General features: G+C 39.8%; 1 protein-coding gene and 1 non-coding gene across 3 annotated transcripts in view; both read left to right on the forward strand.

Annotated features, from left to right (window-relative positions):
* The window catches only part of TCEANC2 (transcription elongation factor A N-terminal and central domain containing 2), a 44919-nt gene that overhangs the window by 15703 nt on the left and 4313 nt on the right, over positions 1-24903 (forward strand). For both annotated transcript variants that reach the window (XM_004002004.6, XM_012149815.5), the window contains exons 3-4: positions 2128-2269; positions 19440-19633. In XM_004002004.6, coding sequence (XP_004002053.1) covers positions 2128-2269; positions 19440-19633 — 336 coding nt within the window. The remainder of the gene's footprint in view (positions 1-2127; positions 2270-19439; positions 19634-24903) is intronic.
* LOC114111306 (small nucleolar RNA SNORA42/SNORA80 family) lies at positions 4177-4307 on the forward strand. Its single transcript, XR_003587386.2, has one exon. It is a non-coding gene; the product is annotated as a small nucleolar RNA SNORA42/SNORA80 family (small nucleolar RNA).

Genomic DNA, 24903 nt, shown 5'->3' on the forward strand with positions numbered 1-24903 from the left:
TGGTTAGGGCTCCTAAGGACTGAAAACGAAGTGTGCATGTGTGCATGCCAAGTTGCTTCATTCATGTCTGACTCTTTGCAACCCCATGGACTGTAGTCTGCCGAGCTCCTATGTCCATGGGATTCTCCAGGCAAGAATACTGGAGTGGGTTGCCTTGCCCTCCTCCAGGGGATCTTCCTGACCCAGGGATCGAACCCATGTCTCTTACATCTCCTGCACTAGCAGGTGGGTTCTTTACTACTAGCGTCACCTGGGAAGCCTTGAGAACAAAACATTAGGTATAAAGTGGTGTTCCCCAAAGTTGTTCTAGACCACCTGCAGAACTTGTGAAGGCAGTATGTGAAGACCAGTTTTGGACTCCTGAACCTATCACCTATCTTAGGTAATAAGGAAAGTTGAAGGCAAAGAAAGAAAGGCATGAAAAGTCCTTTGGATAAAATGGGACAGCTGTGGTATTTTCTTTTGGAGAACTTGACCTCAGTTCCTGGAGTTGGTAGACAGAGACCAGACCTGTGCCAGGGAAAGTCTAAAACCAGAGGGTTTTTACTGATGCCACTGAAAGGGAAGTGGTTGCATTTGGAAGGCTGTTATGCTCAGAGTTTTTCAGGGCAAAGATGGGGGCATAGCCGAGAAAATACTGGTTAACCTGGAGTTGAATTAAAGGGGCTTGGTTCACAAGAACCCTTGGAAGGGTAATGGGACCCCTTCAGAGAATGTATGAAGCTGGTTGCCAGAAGCTAGAGACTTACGGTGGACCTGTATGTGGCTGGCTGGGAGAGACCTTGCCAGTGCTGTGGGAACACTACAGGTCAGAGCTCAACCCTGGGAGCCGCCATGGAACCACAGAAACAGCTCATGAGACAGCTTTTGACTATCTGCCAAGTCTAGAGAGTACTGAAAACTGGTGAGCATCGCATCGCACCACAACCAGAAGTAAGGCTTTTCCTGTCTGTTACTGTTCCTCCTTTTCCCAGTTTCAAACCTGGAAGGATCAGAGACTAAAGCAAACAAGCAGCTGGGGAAGGAGGAGAAGCAAAGGTGGGGAAATAGAGAGGTCCCCAGACATCCCTTTCTCCCAGCACAGGCAGCTATGTTAGACCCTGCCCAGGGGGGTAAATGAAGACTTTTGAGGGTTTCTTTTTATTGAATTATCACATGCATGTAGAAAAGTAGACAAATCATGAGTGTACATCTTAAAGATTTTCACAGAACACATTTGTGTCATCAGTATCCAGATCAAGAAACAGGACATGTACCAGAAGCCCCTGTGCCCCTTCCCAGACCCTAACTGGCCCACCACCCCAAGGTATAATGATACAAAACAAGAAACAAAAAATTTTTGTAATTATAAAAGCAACTTTATTTTTTGTCTCCCAGTTTATTTTTAAAAATTATTAGTGGAAATAATTTTAAATGCAACATAGTACAAAGACATTCCTCATCCCTTTCACCTGGATTCCTTGTTAATATTTTACACTTAATGGAAAGATTCGTGTCAACTTTAAGATGGTAGTTTTTTCTAGAAATGGAAGGAAGGGATTAAGGGGTGAAGGGTGTAAGGAGACTTGAACTTTACAGTGTTTTATTGTTTTATGTGAAATGGCAAAATGTAACTTTTTCATTATAAGCGGTGAGTAACTTTGTGTTTGAAGTTTTAAAAATTCTTCATACAAGAGAAGGTTTGAGTTTTACAGTCTAGGAAGTAGGGAGCTGTTGAAGTGTGCTTTTTATTGTTGAAATAACTATGTCTTTCTGACTTCTCTGCTGTCTGTCCTCCGCTATGGATTAAGACACTTAAGTGAGCTATAGGGTTGGTTCACCTCAGCATCGTTTTTCTTTTCTTTGTCCTCCTTTTTGCCTTTCAATGCTAAGTGCCCAGTGGTGTCTGACGTGGTAAGATTAAAACTTGCACTTTTCCTAATAGATGTAACTCTCTTCCTGATTTGCAGTAAGCAGGGGCTGCTTTTAAGCAATTACCCATCATTTGGGGCTATCATACATACTGCGCTTTGGTTCAGGTCATAATCAATAATTCATATGTCCGTAGGAGCCCCATTAGCTCAGGTGAAGGCAGATGTCTTTCTAATGAAAATGTTCCATTTTCCAAATGACTTTTATTTTTCCCAGAGAGTTGTGGTTATAGAAGACATAAAAAGATGGAAAACTATGTTGGAGCTTCCTGATCAAAGCAAAGAGAATCTAGTTGAAGCCTTACGAGAATTAAAGAAGAAAATACCTTCCCAAGAAGTGTTAAAGTCAACAAAGATAGGTATGTTCCTTCTGAATTTTATGAGAAGTGCTTCTGTTTTATCTCCTCCTTTCTTCTTTCCTCCCTCTCGCAAACATAGTTATCTGTATATCAGTACTTCTCAAGCTATCTGTGGTGAGAGACCTTTCTTTAAAAAATTCTCCGTTGACTGTAGACTAATACTTTTATAGTATAATAAAAATTAACAGGTAAATGAAATTAAAATATAAAGAGTACAAGCCCTATTTCTAAAAAAAAATTAGATTCAACAGATGTAGAAGGACTTTGTCAGACTACTATAAAAGCTTCTAAATGCTTATTTCCGTTCCTGTACTTATTGCATGATCGGTGGGTCATGTTTTGAATGTGCTTGATGCTGGGTGTACAAAAATGAAGAAGACGTGATTGTGGCCTCAAGGAATTTAGGGTTTGGTGGAGAAACCAGCAAGTAGACAAATGTAAGTAGTAAAATAGTTTAGATTAGAAATAAAAACATGAATAATGTCTGTGGTACCATTCTGATCTGTGCAAGGTGTATGCTGGCACAGAGAACAGAGTAGTCTTACAACTGGGGAATTCAGAAAAAACTCCATAGAAGAGGCAACAGGTCACTTAAATCTTGGCTTTTCTGTCTTGAGTAGAAGTAACTTCCAAAGCATGGTTTGTAAAAGCAAAATGACAGCATCTCTTGCTGCTACGTCACTTATTACAGCATTGGAGTTATCTTAAGAGGTAAGTCAGGAACTGCATCGAATTACCATGTTAGTACAGTACACAACTGTGAATAATATGCGAGGGAGGGCCAGCATGTGTTTCTCAAGCTGCTCCCAAGTCCCCAGGGAGTCCAGGGTAGTCATTCACAGCTGCTGTTCTTGCCCTCACCCGTGCAGCCATTGCCTTCTCTGCCTCCCCTTGACCTCTTGTTCATGAGAAGCAGGAGAGAGAGTAGCTTCAGATTGGCGCTAACAGCTGGCAAGAGCTGTGTGAAATCCCCCAGAGGTTCCCCCAAGAGTCTTGAGAGTTGCACCCCTGTAATATAAACCAGAATCTGAGAAAATTAGATGCTTAAAGAACATAAAACCCTATCATTATAGCCAAGGAGATTCTCCCATCTGCTGCTGGATTTTCTCTTTATTGGTTGTGGTCACTAGAGGGCAATAAGACCATTCATATGAGCAGATAAGGTATTTCCACCAGTAGAGGGTACTAGTGGTTAATATTTTATGATGTGTACATGTACATATGTGTATATATATGTTCATATTTAGGCACACCACAAATACACTTACAATCACATCTTAAATGTCAACATAATATTGACTGGAGTTGTCCTGCACTACAGAGCAGATGACAGTTTTAAAAATTATTTCTGTTTGTCCTTTGAGTACAGTTGCAAGTATGCTAAGTACAATTACGAGTATGCTTTCAAGAATGGGCGTGTCTGATGTTCAGAAATTTCAATTCAAGGATCATAATGAAACCACAACAAGGGGGCATGACTTAGGAGGACCTGGAAACCATCCAGCATTTGAGTCTTGACCATATCCCAGGCTTTGCCTAAACCTGAGGTTGTGTGGAATATAAGGGTTCCTTTGTAATTACGCTAGTTGCTAGCCTGAAGATTCATTTGTATCATTTCCTGAGAATGTTTCCATTCTCCCACCTTTAGAGTCCTTCCTGTCCCTGTCCCATGAGATTTCTATGAGTGTTCTGATGACGAGGAGAAGTTAGATCAAGGAGTACATGTGTTGAGAGTAGGGAAGATGTTAAAGAATGTGCCAGGCAGGGCTATGTCAGGTGAGCTGTACAGAGAACATGGTGCATTGCAGAGACTAAGAAGTCTGGTATATTTGAAACGTAATCAGTTAGAGAGTCTGGATCAGATGGAAATGATTCTTTGTAAGTCATTTGAAACTGTTTGGTCTTAGGCATGGGTTTGGATTTATGGCAGGCTGACCCCCTGGGCCTCTCATAGCATCCCATGACAGAGCAAACTGGCCCCAGACCATTGCCTGGCCTCTGTCTATAGGCTGCAGGCACTGCAGTGGGTTGCACAGTGGGAAAAAAAGCAAAAGTGTTTAGTCTTAGCTTGTGTATTAGTTACCTGTCCCTGTGTAAAAATTACCCCCAAGTTTAGCAGCTTAAGTATTTCTTGTCTCACACAGGTTTTCTGAGGGTCAAGAATCTGAGAGCTGTTTATCTGAGTGCTTCTGACTCATGGTCTCTTAAGAGGTTACAGTCAAGCTGTTGGCTGGGGCTGTAGTCATCTGAAAGCTTGAGCAGGGCTTGAAGATCTGCTCCTAATGGCTCACTTACAGGATTGCTTATAGGAGGCCTCAGTTTCTCATCACCTGGGCCTCTTCATAGGGCTGCTCATGGCATGGTGGTTGACTTTCTCCAGAGTAAGTGATCCAAGAGAGAGTAACCAAGATGGAAACCACAGTATCTTTTATCATCTTATCTTGGAAGTGACATACCATTGCTTCTGCTATATTCTGTTGATCACACAGACCAACCTGGGTGCAGCTTGCGAGACAACTACACATGCGTTATGAATACCAAGAGATGAGGCTCACTGGGGCTGTCTTGTAGACTGGCTATCACAGCATGTGTTTCTTTAAATTTAACCGAGGTATATTCTTCTTCCTGGACCTTCAGATTTATGTTCATTTGTAGAGGTTTTACAGTGGTTATCTCTTCAAAGAACCTCCTTTTCATTGTCTATTTCTTCATTCTGGGATTCTACGATTAGAAATAGGTTAGAGCTTTTGTTTCCCATGTTCTTTAGCTCATATGTCTCCTTGTCTCTCATAAAATTGTCGGAAGTTTCTTCAGAGGTATATCTTCCAAGTCACTAATTCTCTTTTCACTTGACTCTAATTTGCTGTCTCACTCATTCATTAAGTTCTTTCTTTCCGAAACCATTTTTTTATTTTTGCAAGCTTTCTTTCTTCCCCAAATCTGTCTCTTTTAAATGTTATTTGTATACACTTGTGATTGTGCCTTTTATTTCTGCAGACATATAGTGTATAGTTCTTCTGTAGTCATCTGACTATTCTAATATTTGTTATCCTTAGGGTTTAACTCTATTGTTTATTGTTTCTATTGACTCTGCTGGTGTTTGCCTTTCACTGTGCCTGTTGATTTTTCTTTTTTTTGGCTGTGCTATGAGGCTTGTAGGATCTTAGTTTCCCAGCCAGGGATTGAGCGTAGACCCTCAGCAACGAAAGCACAGAGGCCTAACCATTGAACTGCCAGAGAATTCCTTGCTTGTTGATTTTCAATTGTGAGCTCATTATTTTCTTTCAATATGTGGGAATTCTGTGAGGCTAAACTGGAAACATTTCTCCATAGAGGGGATTAGCTTCTTTTTTCCTTTGTGCCAGAAGTCAAGGACCACTTCTGACCTGAAATGCTTTAGCACACCACTCAAGGATCCTAGCTCAGAATCAGAATCCCAGCATTAGCTCTCTCATTTCACCACTGACCCAAAGCAAAGTATTTCAGTAGTGTTCCTATTAGTCAGCCCTTAGGATAACCCTATGCCTTTAGCTTCTGCTTATTTTTTTTGAGATGATTTTTATCCAGAATCAAATTGTATTGCAGTGAAAGTGTAGCTTTAGTCCACTATAAAGCCTCAGATCCTAAAGATCATAAGTGGTTGTTAGCAAAGGATTTTTGAATTCTTATTTGCAGTTTAGAAATACCTGTCTCTGCCATAGGGGAAGAGTGTTTGAGAAAAGCAAACCTGGAGGCAGAAAGCCCAGTTAGGAAGCTACTAAAACATCTCGATGAGAAATTAGGGTGGCCTGGAAGGAGTTGTAACCATGAGGGTGGAGAAATGTGGTTGGAATCAAGAGACATAAATGCATTAAAATCCAGCGAACCTAGAAGTTGATTGGATGTTGGGGAATGAAAAGAGTGAAGGCTGAGGCCCAGATTTCTGGTATGGACAAATAGGTGTATGGCAGCACTACTCACTAGGATAGGAAACAGCCTGTTTGGAGGTGGGGGAAATGGTAAGTTCAATTTTGGACTCACTGTGTTTGACATATTGTGGGACATCCAAGAGGAAATATCCAACAGAATGTTGGATATATAAGGCTAGAGCTAAGGAGGGACTATAAATATATACTTGAGAGTCACCATCAGCATGTAGTGAGAAAGCAAGGCAATTGCCCAGGAAGAGTATGTAGGAAAAGCAAAGAGCCAAATCCCACATCCTGAAGCACACCAACAGGCAAGAGGCTTGTGGGAGATGGGAAAGGTGTGACTGAGGAAACAGGAGAGAATGTTGCTGTGGAAAGAGAGAGTGCTTCTGAGAGGGAATTCGTCAGCACTGTCCATCATTGTCAAAAGGCCAAAGAAACTAATTCTAAAATTGCATGTTGGATTTTGCAAAGTAAGGCCATTAATGATTTTGCTAAGGACAGTTTCAAAGGCATAGTTAAAGGCAGAGGCTTGAGTGAAGAGGAGGTAAGGAAATGAACTGTGAAAATAGACAACTCTTTCAAGAAGTTTAGTATTGAAAGAGAGAGGTGGCAATATCAGAAAGGAATGTGGGGTTGAAAAAATTTCTAATTTTAGAAATAGAGAATCAGGTTCGTAGGGAGGACTTAATCAGGGAGAATGGATCAGACTTTGCAGGAATTGACTGTGGAAATGAGAATGCCAAGATGCCTCTCATAGCCTCTTTACTGGCGCTTGCTTTCTGCCTTCACATACACTTAAATCTTCTCCTTTAATTGTCTGCCATCTATTCCAGATACCTTGTTTCTCTTCTTTATATAGTCAGATTCCTTTCAGTATGATTAATAATCGCAACTCCCATTTCTGGCTCTTCCACTCTTTCATTCCATGCTGGCTTCACCCACAACCACTATTCTTCTCTCTTGGGACACAAGAGATTTCATTCTATCCAAATCCAATAGTCTTGTCTCAGTTCTCATCTTCCCAGAACCATGAATTTGAGACCATTGATTACTCTCTTTTCTGTTAACATAAATGACACTGAACTTGTTGCTAATTCTTTATCTATTTTATCAATGTTTATTTCCTTCAAGTCCTTATCTGAGTTTGTAATTATTTATTTAATTACTTACTTTGTTGTTTTTTATTTACAGTAACTCTGTGCCAGCAGGACCATGCTGTATATTTTATTCACCAGTGTGTTTTAAGCATTAATGTGGCATATGCTCAGGATATATTCATCAAATGAATGAAAATGACAAAGTCAAACAAGGTTTTCTCCATGGTATTTCTAGCTTTCTGTATTCCTGTTTCTTGCCTTTCTCTCTTTCTTCCATCTTTGTTCCCTGTCCTCTCAGAGGGGACTGTTTCATAAAGCTCGGAGACCACAGTCTTTGGCTGTGCTTTAGAGCACTTCGCCAGAGAAGCTGTTCACTTCTTCAGCTTAACTGAGGCCTTAATTCAGACAACTCCTGGATATGCATCTCTTGTCCCGATCCATGTCTGAATCTTAGATTTTTAGAATTACTGTTCCAATTTATATTACTACCATTTCCAATAACATCTTGTTTTCATTTGCTGTATAGAATGGATTGTTTTCTGTTGGCTTATTGGCACTCTGTCCTTTTTGTGTGAATTTTTGTGTTCTTTGTCTGTTGAGATCTTATAATTTTTGTTATCTGTATTTGAACTTTATAAATGTCAGTGTCATAAACTTTCAAATCCATTTAGCTACCTCAATTTATAAACGAGGAAATTCAGACTCAGACAGATGCAGTGACTTATCCAGGGCCACGCAGTCGGTTAGCACTGGCGATGTCATGAGAGCCTAGGTCTCTTAGGGCAGTGTCCTTTCCTGGTTAGCAGGCTGCCATTGTGCCCTGAATCCCAGCCATATGTGCCTTTATTTTATTGGACTGTCTCTATGGGTTCTGCCATCTGCTCAAGCTCACCTCTTTTAAATCAGAATTTAGTGCCTTTTCTTGTGTACATCATATGGGAGTTTTCTCCTAGTATTTTCATTTTAGTCAGTGTTTGCTCTGACATAAACTCTCTAGGAGCAAATGTCCAATAGGCAGCTAGAGATGGAGAACTGAAACTCAGATGAGAGATATTTAGACTAAAAATCTGTATTTGGAACACATTTGCCTGGAGGCGTTTGCTTAAAATCATTTAAGTGGATGAATTCTTTGAGTAAAAGAAAAGATTAAAGGCCCGAAGGATTGAAATGAGGAGAATATCCATGGAAGGAAAGTGGGAAGAGGAAGAGGAGCTGCTGAAGAAGTGGATGGAGTGTAATTAGAGGAGGAGAACCAGGGCCATGCAGTGACGCGTGGCCTAAGGAGGAGAGTGTTTTAAGAGACAGGAAAAGTGAGTGGCCTCACTGTTCTCAAGTGGTCTGGTAAGTTGAGGGCTAGCTGGGCAAAAGCCTTTGGATCTGCCTCTTAATGGGGCCTCTGTGGCTTGAATATCTTTATTATAAAGGAAACCGGTGGGCAGGGAGTGTCAAGTAAATGGCTGATAAGGCAATGTAGTTAGGCCTTGCACCCAGCCTACAAGGCGAGCATGCTCTACTTCTGCAACACTGTAGATATAAATAATCTGGGAAAGGTTTTAAGTCAATCATATTGATCTGATTTTCATCTATAATTGATTAACAACAAAAAACCCTATACTTAAAAAATGCTTTCCCCACTGTGACTTCCCTGGAGGAGGAAATGGCAACCCACTCCAATATTCTTGCCTGGAGAATCCCATGGACAGAGGAGCCTGGCAGGCTACAGTCCATGGGGTCGCAGAGAGTCGGACACGACTGAGTAACTAACACACTATGACTTCATCTGATCCATATAACAGTGCTATAAAGTGAATCTTATTATTTTCTCATTTTACAAATGAGAACACTGAGGCTTAGAGAGCTTAAAGTAATTTGCCTCAGTTCAGGAAACAAAATAAGCTACAAAACTAAGAGGGACTTAGGCCATGTCTTCCTACCTCCTGAAACCCAAAGATGCACCTTGGCAAGCTCAAGGTGCTTGAGCTTGGCACCTTGGACCTTTAAGGCCCAGATGAAACATAATCTTGGTGAAGCAAAAGTGTTTGTTGAGTGAATAAATGAGTTAGTGAGTGAATGAATGACTGGGGATGTGATTTGACTTGCCCAAGTTCACAGAGTAACTTAGTGGAAAGGTACTTTCCAGTAGCCTTCCATTCTCAGGTTGTTCTATAGATTCACATTGTTTTAGCAATCCTGAACTACTGAGAAGCTCCTGTAGTCACTATCTATGAATAGTGCCATACAAACTGCCACAAAATTGTTGTTGCTATTGTGGTTCAGTTGCCAAGTTGTGTCCAACTCTTTGCGAACCATGAACTATAGCACGCCAGGCTTCCCTGTCCTTCACTATCTCCTGGAGTCTGCTCAAATTCAAGTCCTTTGTGTCGATGATGCCATCCAACCATCTCATCCTCTGTCACCCCCTTTCTCCTCCTGCCCTCAGTCTTTCACAGCATCAGAGTCTTTCCCAGTGAGTCAGCTGTTAGCATCCGATGGCCAAAGTGTTGGAGCTTCAGCTTCAGCATCAGTCCTTCCAATGAATATTCAAGGTTGATTTCCTTTAGGATTGACTAGTTTGATCTCCTTGCTGTCCAAGGGACTCTCAAGAGTCTTTCCCAGCACCACTGTTCAAAAGCCAGGAAATTAATGGTTTAAACACTAGGTTTATTATCTTACATTTCTGTATGTTAGACCTTTAGTACAGGTCTCAGCTAAAATCATGGTGTCAGTAGGGCTGTATTCCTTCTGGAGACTCGAGGGGAGAATCGGTTTCATTGCCTTTTCCAGTTTCTAGAAGCCACCTGCTTTCTGTGGCATGTGATTCCCTTCCTCCATCTCCAAAGCTGGCAATGGTGGGTTGGATTTTTCCCACACCTCATCTCTCTGACCCACTCTTCTGCCTCTAAAAACTTATGTGATTAGATTGGCCCCACCTAGGTAATCCAGACTCATCTCCTCCTTTTGGGGTCCTTAACTTTAATCACGCCTTTTTCCTTTTAAGGCAACAGATTCACGGGTTCTGAGGTTTAGGGCATGGATATCTTTGGGAACATTATTTTGCCTATCACAGCGCTCCAATTACACTGTGCTCTTTCAGCTTCTCTGCCCTTGTTCACTCCACTGCTTGTCAAGACTTAGGACAAGAATTGCCTCTTGCATGGTATTCCCTGGTCCATTTGCCAGCCAGATTGACTCCTGTGTCCTTTTGACTCTCCTTTGGGTTCCCCTTTCAATACTGTCTTAGAACCTGTGACACTTTGGTGCATATGTTTTTGTTTAGATGTCTTCTCCCGTGCTTAGACCTCTGTGGAGCTCCTTGAATAAAGGGCTATGTCTTGTTCAACATTCTATCCCAAGGTCTAGCACAGGGTCTGGTACTTACTAAGTATTTGATAATGTTTGTTAAATGAGCAAAAGACCACTTCCTGCAGGGAATTTGTCTTAACAATGTGCTGGGATGCAGAAACCCCATACTCTTCAACCCAGGGGACTTGACCTAGATCATAAGACCAGCCAGTGGCACTGCTTGCTTTAAAACATAAACTTCATGGAGCAAATAATGACTTTTTGCAGATCATTAACTTCCTTGATGTAGCTACTGACCAACTTGTGACCTTGGGGAAAGGTCATGGAGCCTCATTTTTTCATCTGAATCAGGAGGAGGTAGGACTATATGATCACTGGAGGCAGCAGTATGGGTTTAATACTTGAGCTCGAGCCAGACTGCCTACGTTTGAAACTTGGCCTTGCTGCTTATTTGCTGTGTCCTGTGCAAGTTCCTTAACCTCTTAGTTCCTCAGGTTCTTTACCTGCCAAACAAGGTATCGTCATAGCACCTACCTCATAGGGTTGTTCTGAGAGTTCATTGGCTTAAGTGTAAAGTGTTCAGTGCAGTGGCAAGCTGTCATTATTGTCATGAAATTCATTGTCTGATCTAAAGATTCGTTTTGCCTTGTTTTTTATAGAAGGCGGTTCCTTAGGCCTCCTCTCTTCTCTTTTCCTGCCCCAGACTGAAGGCCTTCCCTGCTGCCACTCTTCCCTTTGTCACCCTGTTGCTGGCACATCCTGCATCCCCCATTCTCCTCCTGGCCCGGCCCTGCTTGGAGTGTTTCCCTGGTGTTGGGAGAGCCTTCTGACCAAGCTGGGTAGGACTGCAGTGGGGGACCCTGTGGAGTATACTGCCCCCTGCGGGCCAGGAGCAGTGATCACTTGTCCTGGCCTGAGTGCCCGAGGCTTCTGCTATTTGGCCACCTCTCAGGACCTGTGCTCTTCTGATTTGGAAATATCAAGAAGGTGAACAACATTATCTCAACAGAGCTTTATTGAACACTCCCTATATGCCAGTCCCTAATGACAGAGGAGGACAGGGTGTTGGGTTAAGTGTGCAGACTCTAGGGTCAGGTGGCTGTGCTCAGATTCTGGCTCACATGCTTACTAGCTGTGAGGCCAGGGCAGGTTGCTTTGCTGAGCTTCAGTTTCTCACTTGTAAAAAGAGATATGACAATAGTATTTAATTCATTGTTTAGTTATTTAAAAATGAGATAATTCCTATAGACTTTGGAGTAGTAAGCAGGAAGCATTCTTAGCAGTGGGTAAGAATTAGAACCTCTTCATTCAGTACTTTACAGCATAGTTCATTATTTTGTTTGCAATTGTGTGATTTTCCCAATCAACTGCATCCATATTCAGATGTTACTACAAAGCCAATTTGAAAGCCAAATGTAAACTTTTTTGTTTTTTTTTTAATGTAACTGATTCAGTTCAGCAAACATTTCTTGAATGATTTGTGGTAGGCACTGTGCTGGGAGCTGGGACTGTATCTTGGAGTAAGGAGTAAGGTGTGGGGTTCTGCCCCCAAGATGTTTACATCAAGCTTAGAGGAAAAAAATGAGCATTTAACCTTTCTAGGCAGGGAAACTGAGCTAAGGTACAGAAATGTAAGAAGGCCAGAGAGCCTGACCCCAAACAAGGGCATGCAAACTGTTCTCTATGACTAGGTCTTTGTACCTGGGGGGCAAGGTGTAGGAAGGTTGAGACTGAGGGGAGCGAGGAAAGAGAGAGACATGGTAAGAGATATGGCCAGAGAGGTTCCAGGGCATTGAGGGCTTGAATCTATACTGAGAAATTAATTTGAAGACAGAGGAGAAAACCACTGAAGGGCTTCCAGTAAGGGAATGATGTGATCAAATTGTGTTTTTAGAAGCTTAATTTAACTTTAATATGGAGGATGAATTGGAGAAAGCCAGTCTGGGGACAAAGATTGGTTAGTAAGTCACTGCAGTAGACCAGTGAAGAAGTGATAAGGACCTGAATCGGGGCAGCAGTGAGACTAATGCGGGAAGTGAGAAAGGAAAAGTTATAAGAAATGTTAAGGAGATAAAATGACAGGTGAGTAGCACTGCCATGAAATACAGGAGGAGGGACTGAGGGGGAAGTCATGAGTTCCACTTTCCATTTTAGAAATGTTGAGCTAGAGGTGGCTTGCAAAATAAGCAAGTGGAGCTGTCCAGCAGGGGCTGGATACATGGGTCTTGAGCTCAGTGAGAGCCTTAGGAAATAATCTGCTTGCAGATGGTAGTTGGGCCCCAGAAGCGGGTAAGATTACTCAGGAAAAACAGTTGAAGAAAGAAGAGAAGAGGCCAAGGACAATGCCCCAGCTAGGCTGCACTGGTAATTAAAGGTTTGGCAAGGCACATACCAGCAGAGGAGATGGAGAAGGAAGAGGAGAACCATTAACACCTCAGAAAGCAGTGGAAGAGAATATTTCGGAAGGAAGAAGGCAGCAGTGCCAGGTGCCACAGAATGATAAAGTAGCATCACAATAAAAAGGTCCAGTGGACAAGCAGAAGCACTCTCGTCTTGAGGGGCTTCTGCATCTTCATTTCTCAAGGAGAAAGCTGGATCAACAGTGCCTTTCTTGGGAAGAGAAAAGGATAAGCTGGGGAACACATGAAGGGAAAGATCTCTATTCCAAAGAAATTCAAGTGTACCTGTAGTATAGCATTTACCATGGTTTTTTAGGATTCCTTACAGGTTGATCCAGCCCATGAGACTGTGAGTTGAACTGCATAGATACACACAGTCCCACTACTCAGAAGAGACCCTTGTAAATAATTTCATTATAAATTTTTTTAGACTCTTTCTCTGCCTGTGAGCAAATATATGTATTTATATGTGTATGTGTGTGTGTATACAAATGTAATTTTAAAAATAAATATTGACTTATACTATGCAGGCTCGTCTGAGAACCTGAATAAATAATCATCTTTCCATGTTACTACATATAGAGCTATTGCAGTCTTTAGTGGCTGCAGAGTATTCATTGTTCAATCGCTCAGTCATGTCTGACTCTTGGCGACCTCATGGACTGCAGCACACCAGGCTTCCCTGTCCATCACCATCTCCTGGACCTTGCTCAAATGCATGTCCATTGAGTCAATGATGCCATCCAACCATCTCATCCTCTGTCGTCCCCTTCTCCTCCTGCCTTCAGTCTTTCCCAGCATCAGGGTCTTTTTTTACTGAGTCAGCTCTTCCCATCAGGTGGCTAAAGTATCGGAGCTTCAGCTTCAGCATCAGTCCTTCCAAAGAATATTCAGGATTGATTTCCTTTAGGATTGACTGATTTGATCTCTTTGCAGCCCAAGAGACTCAAGAATCTTCTCCAACACCACAGTTCAAAAGCATCAATTCTTCGGCATTCAGCCTTCTTTATGGTCTACCTCACATCCATACATGGCTACTGGAAAAACCATAGCTTTGACTATACAGACCTTTGTTGGCAAAGTAATGTCTCTGCTTTTTAATATGCTGTCAAGGTTTGCCATAGCTTTTCTTCCAAGGATCAAGCATCTATTAATTTCATGGCTGCAGTCACCATCTGCAGTGATTTTGGAGCCCAAGAAAATAAAGTCACTGTTTCCATTGTTTCCCCATCTATTTACCATGACGTGATGGGACTGGATGCTATGATCTTAGTTTTTTGAACGTTGAGTTTTAAGCCAGCTTTTTAACTCTCCTCTTTCACTTTCATCAAGAGGCTGTTTGCTTTCTGACATAAGCATAGTGCCGTATGCATATCTGAGGCTATTGATATTTCTCCCAGCAATCTTGATTCCAGCTTGTGCTTTATGCAGCCTGGAATTTCTCATGATGTAACTCTGCATATAAGTTAAATAGGCAGGTTGACAATATATAGCCTTGATGTACTCCTTTCATTTAACAAATTGGACCCTTAATGGTGAGTTTGTAGGTTGTTTTTAGCTTATTGCTGCTGTATACAGTACTGTAATGATATTTTTATACATGAATCTAATTTGCACACATTAGCAGCATTGTGTGTAGGTTAAATTTCAGAGTCTGTGTCTCACTCATCTGTATCTACAGCACTAGGCAGTTAGTAGGTGCTCAGTATAAGTATTAAAATGCCCTGGGGCTTCCCTGAAAGCTCAGTAGTAAAGAATCTGCCTGCCAATGCCGGATCATTCCCCCTGTTCAATCCCCGACTTAGGAAGATTCCACATAATGTGGAACAACTGAGCCCAGGTGCCACAACTCTTGAGGCTGTGCTCTAGAGCCTGGGAGCCGCAACCCCTGAGCCCACTTTCTGCAATTACTGAAGTCTGTGCACCATAGCTAGAGAGGAGCCCCTGCTTGCCGAAACCAGAGGAAAGCCCACACAGCAATGAAGACCCAGCACAGCCAAAAAGAAATAAAATTACAAAATGCTCTGAAGTTAGGTCTTTGAGGTCCTGCAGTGTCTCATTTATCTTGGTGTTTTTAGCATCCACAACAGTGACCAACGGCACAAAAAATTGTTTTCTGAATGAATAATCTCAAGGATGTGAACTCTACCCAGAAAAGAAAAGTGTTGAGTAGTGACTTCAAATTTTAAACGCCATGTGTTTCAAAAGCACTTCACTAAAGCATCGCCAGCTAGGAAGCACCTTGAGCCATTTCTAACGAGGGCTCTGCGTTCCTCCCCTTCCCCTTCCTCTGTGTATTGAGTGTTGATGTACTTCTTTCCCTGGGCAGTAGAAAGACTAGGTGAAAATTCTTGACAGATAATTGGGTAGAGAGAGAAGTTAAAAACTCTTGTCTTCCCTTAAAAGTTACATTTTGTTCTCACCTCCAGGATGTTACTCACAGAACCTTTAAAGCAGGGACAGTTTCTCATTCAGCCCCACATGACTAGTGCCTAGTGTAGTTCCTTATACAAAGAGTAGGCCTTCAGTCGATGTGTGGGAAGTAAATAAATCAAGCAAGTGTTGAACTATGCAGTTGGCATGATCTGAGAAATTTTCTGAATGTTTTGACCATCTTCTCAAATTTGAATTCTCCATTTTCTTCTGTTCATTGATGCCTCTTTTATTATATATTAAATTTTGTGTAGAATAGGATTTGTTCCCGAGCTTCTTTTTTTTTATTCGTAGATCTATCCATCTGTTTTTTGGTGCCAGTCCATATAATTTTAGTGGCTTTATAATATGTTCTAGTATCTTAAAAGTCTAATTATACCTCAGAATTCCTCTTTTTCAAAATAGTATTTTATACTCTTTACTTGTTTTTCTAAAATAAGTCTAAAATTCTGAAAATATCACAGCATTGTTAATCAGCTATCAGTTCAGTTCAGTTGCTCAGTCGTGTCTGACTCTTTGTGACCCCAAGAACCACAGCACACCAGGCCTCCCTGTCCATCACCAACTGCCAGAGTCTACCCAAGCCCATGTCCATTGAGTCTGTGATGCCATCCAACCATCTCATCCTCTGTCGTCCGCTTCTCCTCCTGCCCTCAATCTTTCCCAGAATCAGGGTCTTTTTAAATGAGTCAGCTCTTTGTATCAGGTGGCCAAAGTATTGGAGTTTCAGCTTCAACATCAGTCCTTCCAATGAATACCCAGGATTGATCTCCTTTAGGATGGACTGGTTGGATCTCCTTGCAGTCCAAGGGACTCTCAAGAGTCTTCTCCAACACCACAGTTCAAAAGCATCAATTCTTCTGCATTCAGCTTTCCTTATAGTCCACTTACATCCATACATGACCACTGGAAAAACCATAGCCTTGACTAGACGGATTTTTGTTGGCAAAGTAATGTCTCTGCTTTTTAATATGCTGTCTAGGTTGGTCATAACTTTCCTTCCAAGGAGTAAGCATCTTTTAATTTCATGGCTGCAGTCACCATCTGCAGTGATTTTGGAGCCCCCCAAAATAAAATCAGCCACTGTTTCTACTGTTTCCCCATCTATTTGCCATGAAGTGATGGGACCGGATGCCATGATCTTAGTTTTCTGAATGTTGAGCTTTAAGCTAACTTTTTCACTCTCCTCTTTCACCTCCATCAAGAGGCTCTTTAGTTCTTCTTCACTTTCTGCCATAAGGGTGGTGTCATCTGCATATCTGAGGTTATTGATATTTCTCCCGGCAATCTTGATTCCAGCTTGTGCTTCTTCCAGCCCAGCGTTTCTCATAATGTACTCTGCATAGAAGTTAAATAAGCAGGGTGACAATATACAGCCTTGACGTACTCCTTTTCCTATTTGGAACCAGTCTGTTATTCCATGTCCAGTTCTGTTGCTTTGAGACCTGCATACAGGTTTCTCAAGAGGCCTACTACTCAGATATAAAATAAAAAATTAATAAAATGAGTGTAAAGCTATTTGGATGTATTCTAATAAAAGCAGCCTACTGAGATTTTTTTTATCATAGTTACATTAAAACTACAAATTAATTTTTATATTGACATCTCTGTACTAGTCTTTCCATCATATAATATGATATATGTTCCTCTTTCATTCACATTTTCTGTTGTATATTTTAGTAAAGGCATATGTATTTCTTCATATGGGTTTCTCATTCCTCAACATTTACCAAACACCCATTCTCCTGACCCCACTTCCTGCCTCTGTGTTTTCTCCTGGAGATACAAAGATGAATGTGTCACAGCTCATGCCCTCAAGGATCTCACTTTGGTGGCAAGAGAGATAACTGATTAGATAATTACAAGTAATTATAATAGTTATTGTGATGAACAGAAGCGCAAGATGCTAAGGAATCACAGAGGAGAGTTACCAACCAAGATTGGGGGTTATTAAGACTTTGTGGATGAGAGGACTCCTGAACTAGAGGCAGAATAGAAGTTAACCAGATGAAGAAAGAAGAAAGCATACTCTAGGCAGACAAAATGCTCTTTGGAGTATATGTTCAAAAGTAAAGAGGTGAGAAAATTATTGAAGTGTCTTAGGAACTGCAGTAGCTAGAGTATCACATGACAGTGGGCTGATTGCTGGAAACAAAACTGGAAGGAGATGGGAGGGTGGCAGCTTGTGAAGGTATTTGTGTGACAAGAGAGAAGAATTTGGGTTATGGGATTGAAAGATTTAAGCGGGGGAGTATAATGGTCAGATTAATGTTTTAGAAAAACTATCCCTGAAAGATAAAATAATAAAGCTAAATAAAGGTCACTCTAGCTACAGTGTGGAAGATGGCATTCAGGGTTCCAGACTTCAGCTGACAGGCCAGCAGGCTGCTGGAGTCATCTGGAGGCAACATGCCCTAAGGCAAGGGCCGTGGAGATGGAGGTGGCTTATAGGAGTGGTTCCAGAGCTACGAAGGAGATAGGCACATACACAAACAGCAAGCGCGGGCACATGCAGCCCCCTCTTGTTAATATGTTGCTAAGTGGTTTATGGTTTTCACTAGTTTAAGCATGATTTTCCATTATATTCTGTTTATGACTAACATAAAAAGCTATTGATTTTTTTAAAAAATACACCTACCTTGATATTCTTACACTTTTTAATTCTTAAGTATTTACTTGATTTTTTTGGCTTTTCTATGTGTTTATTTTTATGTAAGTATTTTTGCTAGGGTATTTTTTGACCTTTTCCCTCTTTTTCCATTTTTATTATGAAAATCTCAGACAGCCACAAAAATAAAGACAATAATACAGACTCACATAGGCCTTTCACCTATATTTGATTCATTATTCACCTACTATTAAAATTTGGTCCTATTCACTTTATCTTTCCCTTTCCTGTGTTTTTGTGCTGTTACTGAAGTATTTTTAAGCAAAATCTCAGACCTTTGGTCATTTTAGTTCATACTTCATTCAGTGTGCATCTCTAAAAACTATGTTTTCTTACATAGCATAAGAAAAATACGTTTTTTTAATCATACTTAACAAAATCAACAGTAGTTCCTTGGCATAATTTAATAACCAATGTATATGCATATTCCTTGTTTATCTCAAAATGTACTTTGATTGGCCTATTCCATTCAGGATTTGGATTGCACATCACATTTGATAGTTTGAACTCAAAAACTCTTTTAATCTTTAACAATCCATAACCTTGCTCCCTTTTATAAAAAAATGTCATTGACAGGTAAAGAAACCAGGTCCATTGTCCTGCAGAATGCCTTGCATTCTGGGTTTGTCTCTTGTGCTATAATTTAACTTACTCCTCTGACTCACGTGTTTTCTATTAACTGGAGGTTAGCTTTGACTGCTGAGTTAGTTGGGTTATGGTTCATTTTTTCCTCAGAAAGAGAGTGCAAGACTACTTTGTAGGTAGGTCTGTGAAGTGCTGCCTCCGTCTGATAATCCCATTCAGGGACGCTAAGATTGATCAGTGGAGGTGATGACAGCTCATCCTTCCATTGTAAATTTCCCCATCAATTTTTCATTGACTGAGTTCATCCACTATTGATTGTCACCTGAATAAATTATTTCATTGTGGGCCAGAAAAAATTTTTTAAATACTGTCAATTTTACCACATTCATTAGCTGAATAAAGAACATTTTATCAATAACTGGGACTGTTTGGTTGTCCTAAAATATAACATGTACTGAAAAGACAAGATAAATGCTTAATTCATTTTCTTTTATTGCAAGTTTTGGATTAAGGAGTTGGTATCTTAGCTGTTCCGTTTTAAGTATCTATTGATCATGCTTCTGTTTTATGACTTATTGCATTAGCTAACCCAGTGGTTCTTCGCTGGTGATTATCTCATTATCTCAGCCTTTGAGAAACAGGTCTTCATTTGCACAAGAGCCTCTACATCCTTAGGTATGTGAATGACTTGCTAAGTGCCACACAGTCCTTCCAGTCCTATACTTCTCAGAAGACAGAACAATGTTTCCTTTGGTTTCTGTTCTCTTGTTCCAGGTCATGCTGTGAACAAGATGCGTCAACACTCAGATTCAGAAGTGGCTTGTCTTGCCAGAGAAGTTTACACTGAGTGGAGAACTTTCATGAAAAAACATGTCAATAGACCTTCCATAGAAGTCCGAAGTGATGCCAAAACTGAGACATTTAGGAAAAATGCCCAGAAATTACTCTCAGAAGCCTTGGAATTAGAGGTAATGTCTTGGTTGGAATGCGATTATTAGATATTCTTGGTTAAATGACCTTCCCATTTTCACAATGAACTTTCATACTCTTTAGGACCATAACTTTATTCTAACTTTTTAAAAAAAGATTCTGGATTTGTAAACATTCTGGGAGACAGTATTATATGAGTGCAGCCATTGGAACTAGCAAGACTTGGGTTAAAACACTGGCTTTAGTATGTACTGGTTGTGACACCTTAGGCATGTCTCTTAACATTTCAAAGACTTAATTTTTTAATCTGTAAAGTGAAGATTTTAATTCCTACTACCTAAAATTTTTGAAAAGATTAAATGAACTATATGTACAAAAGAACAGCATAGTGCCTATTGGTTAGAAGTCACTTCATGAATGTTGGTTCTTTCCGATTTTTGAAATCCTTTCTGTAACAAATACTATATGATACCATTTATATATAGAACCTAAAATATGACACAAATGAACTTATTTATAAAACAGAAATACCCACAGAAATAAAAAACAGACTTATGATTACCAAAGGGGAAAGAAATTAGGAGATGGATAAATTAGGAGTTTGGGATTCCGCAGATACAAACCAGTGTATACAAAATAGATAAACAACAAGGACCTACTGTATACCACAGAGAACTGTATTCAATATCCTTTAATAAACAGTAATGGAAAAGAATATATATATATATACACACACACACACACATATACATATATATAATTGAATCACTTTGCTGTATACCAGAAACTGGCACAACACTATAAATCGACTATACTTCAATAAAAATAGATAAATAAATAAATAAAATTCTTCCCCACTGAAGCAAAAATTCTGAGATGGATCTGTTATGGAATATCAATGGCACAATAAATAACTGTTTTTTGCAAAGACTCTGCTACATTTTTTGTCAGCACTCTACCTTTAGTTCTAATGCTGATAATCAATTGACTAGACATAATCTCTATCATCTTTGTGACCAGCAGTTAGATGGTGTTAGTGGTTTGAGGTACCAGTGCTAGAAGAGAAATTTTTGTTCATTAGCAATAATATTAATCATCATCATCAAATGAATCTTATATTCAATTAGTATTCTGGGAAAATCAGACATATAACATTGATATTTTTTCCTCCTCTTGGGGTACCCCTAATAAAGTATCCTTAAAGAATGATTTAATAATATTAACAAAAAAGAAGCAATTCAGAAGTCTGATTTAAATACTAGACTAGATCTGTCACTATATTCTCTAAAAAAAATTTTAACCTTTCTGTCTCAATTATGCATCCACAAAAGAAAGGCAGATGGATTTGTGTATATTATTTACTTTATTTAAAAACAAAATTTTGAGTTTTTAATACAAACATGATAGAAAATGGAAAAATCTAGAAAGGAAAAATAAAGTCACCATTGAACCTACTATCTAGACATAATCTTGTTAACATTTGGTGCATTTCCTGTTGGTAAATTATTATAGCTTTTTCAAAGAACAGTGGTCAAGTTATGATTATCCCAGATTTAATTAAGAGTCTGTTATGTGCCAGCTGTTCCGTAAAGTATTATTTAAATGACATTGCCCAAACTTGACAATTATTTATTTTTATGTTATATTTAATCTTGATCAGTATCAGTATCATCTTGTATATAGTTTCCTATTATTTTTATCTATCTCTGTTTTTTGCGTTTTTAACTTTTAATGTATATTTGATGGTTCAGTGAATTAATATACTGTAAGTTTGTTTAACTTTTCCTAAAGAAGCATTAATATGAACATTAAGCCCTTGGAAGAGAGAAAAAAATACAAAGATCATAAGTCTAATTTTCCAGAGTCATTGATTAGCCAACAAAACTAGGTATTTGATATTTTAAGAGAAGTTTATTTTTCAAATAAACCAAAATTATTTGCAGAAACATAGAGTGTGGATATATAATATGTAGTTAATGTGGTGGTAAATACCAGTTCCCTATGGTATCTTTTAAAGTAAATGATAATAACGAAGCTATGCTTGTGAGGATTAATGAGCAGTTTGCCTGCTATATTAAACTCCATAATAATTATCCTTTTAGTTTATCCATTAATTATCCTTTAAATGGCACATCAAGTGGTAAGCACTCAAGTGTTACAAAGCAAAGTTAAAAAAGTGATACATTTGTTAGTGCTTTCCAATATAATTGGAAAAAATATCAGATTAAGCATAGTTGAATGGTTTTGCTCCCAAAGAGTAAATTTTAAAAACTAGAAGCGTGCATCTTACTGTCTTTCTTGGCCAAAGGAAGTCAGTCTCTTTTCCTTGCATAAACAGCACTTTATAGTATTTTTATATATAGTTTGATACATCAGAAAAGATAAATACAAACACTTTTCACATAAAGTTAACTCTTAACACTCATCATCATCTGAAACATTTTCATATTAGGGTAAATCAATGAACCATCTAATCCAGTATCTGGTCTTTGACAATAAATAATGTTGAGTGCATTCAAATCAGACATCAGATCTCCATAAATGTATTTTATCAGGCAGTAGTAAACCATTGGGTAAGTTATTGGCCCAGTGACTTAAAAGCTTTTGCAATTTGATTTTAGCGTGTGTGTTTTTTTTTTCCAAATCTACTTATTACATTTTTATAGAAAGTAATGTTTCCATGATATTTGTTTTGATCTAAGTAGTGAAAGCCACAGATGAAGAATATATACACAGAGCCCCAAAGTGCATCTCTCTATTACTCTACAGATCTTGCTTTCCAGATGCATGGATTGTTTCCTTGTTCTTGAATAATGGAATAGATGAATAAAAACTCCATTGTTGAGACCCACGCTCCATTCCCCTTTACTTTCTCCCTTCTAGATCTTCTTTGTTCTTCCCTGTATTTTAGATCTTTCCTCATATGAACGTCCCCTGTGGTGTCATTCTCTTACTTCCCCTTCCTCATTATCCACTCCCCTTCCTACCTCACGGCCTGTGATCATTTTCCTATTATGCCATTAAAAAAAATAAATCTGATTCTCAAAGTGAGCCTGTTACTGACTGGTTGGCCCAGTTGGTTGTCAGATGGTGCTAATGAGACCCAGGTCAGGCGTACATCCCCATATGGGACTGTTAGTTATTTCTTTGCTTAATGGCCTCAGACTGCACCTCTGGTTTTGACCAGCTCTTTAATAAATGTATTCAAATGGTCAAAAAGGAGTGTGGGTATATATGTACATGTTCAGTCGTGCTATTGGAAAACTCATACAAAGTCTCCTTTAGTGGATATTCAGTTCCCCAAGTGTTTGGTTCTGCTACTGCTAGTGCCAGCGGAGAATGCTAACATAGATGAGTCGCAGTCCTTATCCTAAGAAAGTTTACTGTCTGCTGACTAAGAGCCCTCAAATAATATGAGGCAGGGTGAAATATGTCTGAAATAGTGGTACTAGGAAGAGGTGTAAACACACAAAGGACAGAACAGTGAAATCTGATGGGGGAATCTGGGAGAACTCCATGGGAAAGACAGCAGCTGAACTAGTCTTAGAATGGTTGGAATTTGCTCACTAGAAAATACATATAAAAACATATTTCATCTCCTACATATAGGATGTTACTGAAAGAGCAGGAAAGGGGGGAGGTATACATGGGGAAAGAGGAAATTCATTTAGCAAATATTTACTGAGCACTTAATATGTGCCAGTACCTATGCTAGGCATGGGGAATTTAGAAGTGGATCCAGCATGGTGTCAGCCCTAGAGGCACTCACAATCTTCTGAGGGAAATAGGCAAATAGAAGTTGTAATACAGTGTGGGAAGTTCTGCACTTCAGATAAACACACTAAGAAGAGTTTCTTCCCTTGCTTTTAAAAAGCTTACAGTCATGGCAGACATCACTAATTGATTATGGCACCATTTCTTCTGAGTCCAAAATCCTTGACATAAGACAGCTCAGGGTGAATGTGTTTTATATCTTCTCCCAGTTTGTCCATGATTGGACAACTGAGTAACACATATTCAACCCATAGATACAAATACATAAGGCAAATCAGATTTTCTGTCTCTGGGAAACTGACCTAGGAAATACCAAGAAACAACAACGAAAGTTTTGAAACAGAAGGAACCTTGGAGGAGTTTCAAGGAAGCAGAAGCTATGGATAGAAGTACAACAGGAGGAGAGAATAAGGCAGCTAGAATTGATAGTAAGGCATATGAAAAGGAGCAAAAATATGTGAAAAAGAGATCAGGCAGATCACGAGAGACACAGAGAAAGGATTTGGTCCATAAATAAATCTCCCTAGGTTTCTTACAGCATTCTTGTTCCCATTCATACACGTATCCCATAGCAAAATCCCTTTTTCTCGAGGTCTTAGTAAGACTCTGGTCCTTTCACCTAAAGTTGTTATTGTTGTTCAGTCGCTAAGTCGTGTTTGACTCTTTGCAACCCCATGAACTACAGCACGCCAGGCTTCTCTGTCTTTCACTATCTCCCTGAGTTTGCTCAAATTCATGTCCATCAAGTCAGTGATGCCATCCAACCATCTCATCCTATGTCATCCCCTTCTCCTTGCCTTCAGTCTTTCCCAGCATCAGGGTCTTTTCCAGTGAGTCAGCTCTTTGCATCAGGTGACCTAAGTATTGGAGCTTCAGCTTCAGTGCTTCACCCAAAGGGGCTTACCTAAATGACCAGGTTAGGACCCACTGGGAAAGACTCTTAGCTTGGGTAGGTTTGGAATGTCCAAAGACATTATAAGATAGGCATTTTTCACTTTTGTGCAGTGAACACATTATACACAAGGATCCATGATGAATCAGTTTCCTTTATGGTTTACATTTTAATATTACAAATGTTTTTCTTCATGTCTTCATTCTGACTGGCCTTCACGTAACAAGAGGCATCCATGAGAATTGTTAGCTGATGGCTTCTCATTCCCATCACATTGCTGGGATAGCACCTGTCCTCCTGCTTCATGGTTTTCTGTGTACGTGCCTCTCTTTTCCAGGGTGTGACTTAAGGGTAGGGTGTCAGGTCTTTTCTGCTTGGGTGTCTCAAATATCTAAATCAGACCATACTCAGTAGTAACTCAATAGCTATTTGTCGAATGAAGTATGAAGTATTCAGTTCTGGGAATTTCAAGGTACTCTCAGGTTCTTCATATATATATGTATTATAACTTAATGGAATGGCCATGATTTATTTTTGCAAAGGAACACAAACCCTTCTTCCCCTAGCAACCACTCCCCTCAAAACGAAGGAAAAAAAACAGACTTTTTTCTTGCCTGTTATATTAAGTGAATCTCTAAACAA

Source organism: Ovis aries, chromosome 1 (genome assembly GCF_016772045.2).
Source record: "Ovis aries strain OAR_USU_Benz2616 breed Rambouillet chromosome 1, ARS-UI_Ramb_v3.0, whole genome shotgun sequence".
NCBI lineage: Eukaryota > Metazoa > Chordata > Mammalia > Artiodactyla > Bovidae > Ovis > Ovis aries.